General features: G+C 40.2%; 1 protein-coding gene across 4 annotated transcripts in view; it reads left to right on the top strand.

Moving 5' to 3' along the window:
* The window catches only part of plcg1 (phospholipase C, gamma 1), a 100,067-nt gene that overhangs the window by 50,073 nt on the left and 39,994 nt on the right, over positions 1 to 10,000 (top strand). For all 4 annotated transcript variants that reach the window (XM_060937156.1, XM_060937157.1, XM_060937154.1 and 1 more), the window contains exons 8-10: positions 5,077 to 5,099; positions 6,011 to 6,080; positions 7,624 to 7,725. In XM_060937156.1, the coding sequence (XP_060793139.1) occupies positions 5,077 to 5,099; positions 6,011 to 6,080; positions 7,624 to 7,725 (195 nt within the window). The remainder of the gene's footprint in view (positions 1 to 5,076; positions 5,100 to 6,010; positions 6,081 to 7,623; positions 7,726 to 10,000) is intronic.

The raw sequence follows: 10,000 nt of genomic DNA, 5'->3' as shown, positions 1-10,000 counted from the left end.
GCAGGTTTTCACTGGCTCAAAAGTTTACATACACTGGCTGCGTTCGAAACGGAAGGTTGCTGCTTTGTTGCATCAGGACTTTTGACTGAAGGCGTCGTCTTTTTTTATTTTTTAATTTTGTTTTAGTAAACACAGTACAAACAAAACACATATAACAAGACAACAGACAGGATCATCAAGGGTCAGGTGAGAAACTTAACATTCAGGTCCGAGGTCCTCCATGGAGCACAACTCACAAACATATCAATAATAACAATTACAACAAAAAGATTACATTACAAGTAGAAAAGAAATTATGAAAGGTCTAAATAATGCTTCCATTTCCTCCAATATTTTTTATACTTTTCAGCAGCACACCTTAGAGAGGGGGTCATTTCTTTCCATAGTGTGAATTTCTTTCACTATTTCGATCCATTCCGTGACTGTTGGGGGCGCCTTACTCAGCCACTTCCTGGTTATAGATTTTTTACTGCTCACCAGTAATATTTGCAGCAAATATTGGTCATGTTTATCCAGTCCTGATGGCAGGTTACCCAGGTATATGGTGCTGAAATTGAAAGCAATCTTTAGGCCAGTTATTAATCTAATTTCTGTCATCTGCCCAGAACAGGGCTAAAGCGGGACACTCCCAAAAAAAAAGTGACCCGCAGACATATTACCACATTTTCTCCAACATTGACTGTGTTCAGGGTTTTGGGTTTGTGATTTTTTTATTTTGGGTGTTCTAAAAAACCTTACAATATTTTTCCAGGCAAACTCCCTCCAAAGATCAGAACTAGTTTTTACAGATATTTGACCATTCATCACTGGTCAGTTTTATGTTGGTTTCCTTTTCCCATCTAGATTTAATGTATGTTGTGGAGAGACCTCTGTCTAATTGCAGTGATGAGTAAATCTCATCTCATCTCATTATCTCTAGCCGCTTTATCATGTTCTACAGGGTCGCAGGCAAGCTGGAGCCTATCCCAGCTGGCTACGGGCGAAAGGCGGGGTTCACCCTGGACAAGTTGCCAGGTCATCACAGGGCGACACATAGACACAGACAACCATTCACACTCACATTCACACCTACGCTCAATTTAGAGTCACCAGTTAACCTAACCTGCATGTCTTTGGACTGTGGGGGAAACCGGAGCACCCGGAGGAAACCCACGCGGACACGGGGAGAACATGCAAACTCCACACAGAAAGGCCCTCGCCGGCCACAGGGCTTGAACCCGGACCTTCTTGCTGTGAGGTGTCAGCACTAACCACTACACCACCGTGCCGCCCTGATGAGTAAATCCTGGAAATTATTTTCCTGTTGTTATTACCCTTATATGCATCAATAAATATCTTTCTCGGAGTCATGCCGGCCTCTCCGGTAGCTTTAATATTCTTATCGAAATAATTTCTCAGTTGAAGATATCTAAAAAAAATCCCGTTTCTCCAAATGAAAGGTTTCTTTGAACCGTTGAAAGCAGTCTAGGTATTTATTAGATGAGATCATACAGTCGGAGGTGATACCCTTAGTTTTCCAGCGTTTAAACCTGCTGTCTAACTTTGCTGGGATAAATTCAGTGTCGTATGCAACCCGCCGTAATATTTGTACATTTCTTTCAAATTTCCTATTTTTAAGTTGTTTATGCCAAATGTTTAATGGGACAGTGATCCATGTATTCAACTTTTCTAAGGCTACATCCACACGACAACGGCAACGAGATTTTTTTTTTTTAAATATCGCATCCACATGGGCAACGGATCAGTAAAATTTCAGGTTCATATGGCAACACAACGCTTGCTGAAAACGATGCAATACACATGCCACACCTCTACGTGCGCTGTAAGACGGTCCCATCGGAGACACCAGAACAAAAGAAGTAGACGCATGCACATAAACCCCTTCTTCTGTAGCATTAGCCACATAAAGTTTTGATTATTAATCAGTAGCGTAAAACGAAAGACACGGAAAGAGGAATGAACGGGGGTAGATGGAAGCCGGTACGCCAACATTCTGATATCCTCCAGAATTCTTTAATGGTCTGGAATAAATTGAATGCTACACGTTGATGGATTACTTTGTTCTTCTACGCCCTTTTTGAGGAATGTATTGTCAGACTTAAACCAACATCTGAAGAGGTGAGATCGCTCCTTTTTTTTTTTTTTTTCCTTTGTTTGCTGGCAGGATTGTTTTTGTTTTTGGAAAGCGCACGGGCGGTGCGCGGTTTGGTACTGCTTCCGCAGTGTTTGGACTAAAGACTCTGCCCTAAGGGCTATTCTCTCACTCACTCACTCACTCTCTCTCTCTCACTTTGCACCATTACACAATAAATATTCACAGTGAAAATATTTTGTAAGGGCGTTTCATGAACCAAGTTATAGGATTTGTTGACAACTCGCATCGAGTTCATTACACTGACAGCACTGACAGTCATGTGGTTGTGACGTCATCGTAAACAAATCCGTTCTACTCATCCAGACGACTTCGCAACGGCGCCGTTGCCAGATTTTTTCACTCTGGAACCCGTTCTCAAAAGATTTCGTTTTGGGGCACCCAAAACGCCGGGGCCGTGTGGACGCCAGGCCGAAACGATAAACAATTTTATCAGATTCACCTGAATCCGGTGCCGTGTCACCTGAATCATACAAAACAAATTTATCTGGTCACAGTCACAGGGTTTTAAGACATAAGAAGAGAGCGAGTACAATGTTTATTTCTGGGTAACCTTTCAAAAAATCTGAGTGTGTGGGGGGGGAAGCCCGTTTGGATACAAAATCACTTTTCTGTGAGGTTCAGTCCGCTGTCTTTTCTGCTGTTTGAAGGAGCTGCTGCACGGATCATGGCTAACATTGAGGATTCACCAATGTTGCCATCAATATAATACAGGAGCCGAGAGTTCCGTCTGTTCCAAATGGTACTCGTGCCTTGCTGACTTGTTCGACAGCCTCCTGAGGCAGCAAGAATTAGTATTTTGTGGTGTTGCCTTTTAAACCGCTTGAACTCTTCTTGTGGCGTTCCACAAGCTTCTGACGGGCTGTTCCTCCTGACAGAACTGGTGGAACTCGGTCAGGTTTGTGGACCTTCTTTCATTTCAGTCCACGTCCCACTTAATCTGGAACTCGGGTTCATGGCTTTGTGATTCACGGCCACTTCAGGACTTTGTTGTCTTTTAAATTTCTAACAAAACGGCCTTGTTTCGGATCGGCGTCCTGCTGGAAGTCTCAGTTGTGTCTGATGTCTTGAGGTGTTGCTTTGGTATTTCTAGATAATCCATCCTCCTTCCTCATGAGGTCATCGATTTTTCTGAAGTGTATCAGGATCAGTTCCTTTTCCAGCAAAACACCCCAACAACGGGATGCTACCACCCACCCCCATGCTTCACACTTCAGATTACAAGCCTCACACTTTTCCAGGCTTTTGTCCGAACAGTGAAACTTTTGTTTCCTCTGCACTCTTCAGTCTGGCTTTTTTAAGTGCCAGTCTTGGAGTAGGTGCTTCTTTGTTGTGCCACGGTAAAGCCAAGTGGATGATGATGGCTGGATGGAAACACCTCGGAACCCGAAGCCAGGTTCTAATCCTTCACCAGTTCCTTTGCTGTTTCTTGGGGATTCAGTTGAACCTTTCAGACTGGTTCCTTCATCCTGGGGGTTAACTTTCCTGACCGATGCAGTATCTTCGTGCTCCCAAGATTTTTATACTTGGAAAAATTTGTTCTTGTTTGGGACAAACTGGACTTGTGGAGGTCCATAATTTTTCTCCTAAGATCTTGGTTGACTCCTCATTGTGACAGTTGACCAATCAGATACTTCTGTAAGTCATTACTTCTATCTCTGGAATGTTCTCGAGTATTGAATTTGGTGTAAACAGTCAGGTGGGGTGCTTTGAGTGGCATTCGAGCTTTCATATGGGCAGGAGGCCACTGGAGGATGACGTTCTGCTCGTCTTGACACACGAACACCACTCAACACCTCTCTTGGATCGTTCCTTCATTGCCGTAGGCTTGCTCAAGCATTTCCAGGGTCCTCGTTGAAGATTCCCTGAGTTTGACAAAGGAGTTTGATGTTTTACTATCCAGTCCATAAGTAAAATCCAAATGCGCACGTTCACGATGTTGACACCGTGTTGCCTCACTATTGTCTTGATGCTAGCTGGTTAGCATCCTAACTTCAGGAGATATCTCTGCAACACCATTCATAAATATCTGTCAAGTCAAAGTTGACATTTCTTCACCTTTTAATTATCTAAGTTGCGATAATCGGTATCCATTGTCATACATGGAAGCACCACTAGGTGGTGCTGTATTGTGAATTTACATGCACCAAAAAAATTCACAGCGCAAAAGTGAGCTGGTGATCAAGGTAACTTAGTAATATCTACACAAGGCTGAAGGTTTGTTTTATATCGCCCCCTTGTGGTCTCTGAAAGCAGTTATTCCAGCCAACATTAAACAGGAGGCTGAAAGAAGGAACTGGAAAGCAGTGCGGATCAGGCGTCTAATTTGAACACATCGATGATCAGTAGTCGATACATCAGTGTGTTTGATATTTTGTCCTGACTTCGGACATTCGTGGCTAGTTCAGTCGGGCTGCACATCAGAAAAGAGAAGCTATCCAGTTTCCTGTTTCCATCGTAGCAGAATCCTTCGATCGTGGCGGCTGATTGTTGGAACGTTTTTACGAATTCTGACTTTTTTTCCCTTCCTCACTTGGCTAGTGTTTTCAGCTAGCGATCAACTCACTGCGCTAAGTTTAATGCTTACGATGTTTCATCACTTGTATTGTACTGGAGGATCGTTTTCCCAGAGCGCTCTTTCCCACTCTGGTTTGTTTTGATTGTCATGAATGATCGTGAAAAAGGTCCAAATCGCTGTAGATTCACAAGGGTTTCATCACACAGGAGTAAAAACTGGGTTCCAGAGCATTTCTTTTGGAAGTAAATGAACAGAAAATCACATCTACTCAACACCAGTATCCGTATCGATGTCGGTGCGTCCCACGTGCTTGGATTAATTCAGAATTAATAGTTAGCTTAATCCTGACCTCTCTCTCTCTCTCTCTCTCTCTCTCTCTCTCTCTCTCTCTCTCTCTCTCTCTCAGATGGATATTCCTTTCCTTCAAAGGTACGCTCTCTCTTTATCCCTCTTTTTAATTGATAGTTAGTTTGATAGATAATCTGTTAATTATTAGGTAGGTGCTTTTGAAAACTGTACAGTTGAATTTTCATGGAATATATATTTAACAGTTATTCCACGAAATCGAGTCGTACATGAGCTGATAGCCGACGAGGCGCGTAGCACCGAGTTGTCTATAATCCATGTACGATAAGATTGAGTGGAATAACTGTTTTATTCTATCCACGTTCACTGGATTTTGAGAAACACGACATTTTTATTTTTTGCAAATTCGATCAATAAAAACTTTATACGAAATGTCTGACAAAACCATTTCCGCTTAGAATGTAAACAAACCAGCGAAATGACAGGAGCAATTTGTGAAAAATGCGATGATAATTCTTGGGGAAGAAAAAGAAGTTCTTACCATCAAATACTTTTATTCCATATTTTGTTGCTTTTTTTTTGTGTGGTTTTTTTTTCGGGGTCTTATTTTTGAGTCGAGTTTTTATTTCGTCCCTGGTTGGTTCAGCAACACGCTCCGCCGTTTTATTATTATTGTTCTTCTTTAGGGTTTTTTGGCGGTTGGCAAACCAACTTAAAGGTGCATTACCGCCACCGACCGGGCCGGAGTGTGGAACAGGAGATATTTAGGGGAGACTATATTCTTTTATCTACTTCTGTTTCTTTTAAATACTTGATCAAGTGATATCGGACTTGATGCACGCTGCCATTTTGTTTTTCTCTCCTCATGGTATATGAGCTGATATCCTAGTAGTAGAGTAGCCAATCAGAGCGCGCGATTGCTCATATCCAGTGAATGTGGATAGAATAGAATAAACGTATTTCTTCTTCTTTTTATTATTATTACTATCGCTCTCGCTTCTAATCTTTCATTTATTTTCATGACTTGTTGGCAGCTTTATCGAGAGACCCGAGCAGAGGATCAAACTGGAGGATTTCCAGCACTTTCTAATCGACTGTCAGAAGGTGAGACAATGTTTTCTTCAGTTTTTGCAAAACACTCTCTCTCTCTCTCTCTCTCTCTCCTCTCTCTCTCGCTTTCTCCACAGATTGTACACTGATTAAAAACGGTTTACTCAAAAGTTCGCTTATCTTTTTGGCAAATCGTATTTTGCAAGCAGTGACTGCAAAATGTGGCTTGGAGATGCAAATCAGTCTCAAACTGTGAGAACATTTAAAACTACACCATCATTTGGGGAATTATTAAAGAAGGACGCATCATGCTTGATGTTTAACGTTTATAGTTATATATTTAATGGTGTAAAACAAATTGGCTCCTGTTTTCATTTTTGTTATCGCAGCTATAAACAGTCGTTCCCTCATCAGCTTGTCTTTCTTCTCGAATAAAACCAAACATTTTCTGTACATGATCATTGTATGAGTTGCCCTTTTTTTTTTTTTTTTTTGTTATTCTGTCTCCCTGGTCATTCTTGGGTTTGTCTTTTTGTCTGTCTTGCATTTTTTTTTGTGCATTTATTTTTTTTGTCGTCTCTCTTCCTGTAACCTCTAAGCAAATTTAAAAAAAAAATCCGTTTGTCATAACCCTGATAAATCGCCAAAAACCGTAAACTTGGTTACAGCGTGCTGACACTGGAGACTCCTTGCAGAAATGTTACATTTCTCCTTCACCATATCAAAGATTACACGTGTTTTTGTTTTGTTTTTTTCCCCCGCCACTGAGTACACGTCCCTGTGAACGAGCTGTTACTATAGAAACGATAATGTTTAGAGTGAGCTCGTTAATATAAACCTGCGCTACTGTCAGAGCCGCTGTTCTAGAAAATGAATCAACACCTTTTCTTCTGACTGAACAGTGAGTTTAATCTGTACTTAAAAAAAAAATCGCTGTAAATTTGTTGGTATTTTACAGAAACGAATAAAAGTCAAGATGTACCGAGAGCATTTGAATTAATTTTATTGACATGTTTATTATTGCGTTTTAGTTGTTTGTTTACAGACAGCGTTAAAATCTACAGACATCTATGACGCTCCTGTCGTGGTTCCGTTGTTTTGTTTTTTGTTTTGCGGTAAAATCACTAGCCGTAGTGCCTTTCACGCCGTTATTGCTGTTACCATAACAACCAGCCCAAGCTACTGTTGGTGAACTTGTCCTCTCGGTTCGGAGGCAGGAAATAGTGTTTTGAGTTGGTCAAAGTGGGACGTTGTGTCACATACGGCACACGCGCATAACGTCCCGAACACACGTACGCTGTTACTGATCACAACGTTGGAATTTTGTCGATTCAAAATGTCATGAGTTAAATTTAACAAGAGCAGAACTTTATCATCCATGTTTGTTTAGCTTGCTTGTCCCAAAACGTGCGAGTTGATTGGCCGGGAAATGAAATCAGGTCTTGATGTCACACAATGCTTTTTAACTTTTTAAACTTTTGGAGGCTCGGTTATGAAAAGACTTTAAACATGCACTGGTGGATATCAAATATCACTTTAACACTTTATAATATTTACCTCTGTAGAAGTGTTTGATCTGGTGTGTGTGTGTTTTCAGGAGCGCTGGGCTACAGACAGTAATAAGGTTCAGGAGTTCATGTTTCATTACCTGAAGGATCCACTGAGGGAGATCGAACAGCCTTACTTTTGTCAGGATGAGGTAGCACACACACACACACACACACACACACACACGCACGCGCGCGCGCCTACATCAGATCATTCAGATTTAGTCCAAAGAAACACCTCATTTGAATCCTGATTGGACATTTCATTCAGATCTGAGTTTTACGGTTTATTTCTGTGAAAATGAGCAACTTTTTTTTTTTTTTTTTTTGGTTTGTATGATTTTATCAGGTATAGTGTTGAAAAATCTTGACTGGAAATATTTTTGTTGAGTTAAATACTGGAATTCTGAATTCATTAAAAAATATATAATATAATTTTATTTATTAATTAAGTCTATCATTTAATTAATAAACTAACAAATTATTTAAATTAAATAACTATTATTTAATTATTTATTTTATTAATATACAGTGGCGCTTGAAGGTTTGTGAACCCTTTAGAATTTTCTATATTTCTGCATAAATATGACCTAAAACATCATCAGATTTTCACACAAGTCCTAAAAGTAGATAAAGAGAACCCAGTTAAACAAATGAGACAAAAATATTATACTTGGTCATTTATTTATTGAGGAAAATGATCCAATATTACATATCTGTGAGTGGCAAAAGTATGTGAACCTTTGCTTTCAGTATCTGGTGTGACCCCCTTGTGCAGCAGTAACTGCAACTAAACGTTTGCGGTAACTGTTGATCAGTCCTGCACACCGGCTTGGAGGAATTTTAGCCCGTTCCTCCGTACAGAACAGCTTCAACTCTGGGATGTTGGTGGGTTTCCTCACATGAACTGCTCGCTTCAGGTCCTTCCACAACATTTCCATTGGATTAAGGTCAGGACTTTGACTTGGCCATTCCAAAACATTAACTTTATTCTTCTTTAACCATTCTTTGGTAGAACGACTTGTGTGCTTAGGGTCGTTGTCTTGCTGCATGACCCACCTTCTCTTGAGATTCAGTTCATGGACAGATGTCCTGACATTTTCCTTTAGAATTCGCTGGTATAATTCAGAATTCATTGTTCCATCAATGATGGCAAGCCGTCCTGGCCCAGATGCAGCAAAACAGACCCAAACCATGATACTACTACCACCATGTTTCACAGATGGGAGAAGGTTCTTATGCTGGAATGCAGTGTTTTCCTTTCTCCAAACATAACGCTTCTCATTTAAACCAAATAGTTCTATTTTGGTCTCATCCATCCACAAAACATTTTTCCAATAGCCTTCTGGCTTGTCCACGTGATCTTTAGCAAACTGCAGACGAGCAGCAATGTTCTTTTTGGAGAGCGGTGGCTTTGTCCTTGCAACCCTGCCATGCACACCATTGTTGTTCAGTGTTCTCCTGATGGTGGACTCATGAACATTAACATTAGCCAATGCGAGAGAGGCCTTCAGTTGCTTAGAAGTTACCCTGGGGTCCTTTGTGACCTCGCCAACTATTACACCCCTTGCTCTTGGAGTGATCTTTGTTGGTCGACCACTCCTGGGGAGGGTAACAATGGTCTTGAATTTACTCCATTTGTACACAATCTGTCTGACTGTGGATTGGTGGAGTCTAAACTCTTTAGAGATGGTTTTGTAACCTTTTCCAGCCTGATGAGCATCAACAACGCTTTTTCTGAGGTCCTCAGAAATCTCCTTTGTTCTTGCCACGATGCACTTCCACAAACATGTGTTGTGAAGATCAGACTTTGATAGATCCCTGTTCTTTAAATAAAACAGGGTGCCCACTCGCACCTGATTGTCATCCCATTGATTGAAAACACCTGACTCTAATTTCACCTTCAAATTAACTGCTAATCCTAGAGGTTCGCATACTTTTGCCACTCACAGATATGTAATATTGGATCATTTTCCTCAATAAATAAATGACCAAGTATAATATTTTTTGTCTCATTTGTTTAACTGGGTTCTCTTTATCTACTTTTAGGACTTGTGTGAAAATCTGATGTTGTTTTAGGTCATATTTATGCAGAAATATAGAAAATTCTAAAGGGTTCACAAACTTTCAAGCACCACTGTATGTTTTTCGAAGGTCACACGCTTTTTATTTCTTTACTTTTATTATTTATTCTGTCTTAATTTGTTATTTATGCTTTTCTGAAGTGAAACATAATTTAAAAAAAAAATTAAGGTAAATATTCAGTGAATTAACTATATTTTTAAATATTCAGTGAATTTTGCTTTATGTATAAATTAAAATTAGCCGTGAGGTTTTGTGCGTCTCTCGTTGGCTCGTGCCAGCTGCAGTTCAGAGCTCTTAGTTTCATTATTATACACAATGTATTTTTTTTTAACTGATTATAAC

The sequence above is a fragment of the Neoarius graeffei genome, chromosome 13 (genome assembly GCF_027579695.1).
Source record: "Neoarius graeffei isolate fNeoGra1 chromosome 13, fNeoGra1.pri, whole genome shotgun sequence".
Taxonomy (NCBI): Eukaryota; Metazoa; Chordata; class Actinopteri; order Siluriformes; family Ariidae; genus Neoarius; species Neoarius graeffei.
This window is presented reverse-complemented; position numbering and strand designations above follow the sequence as displayed.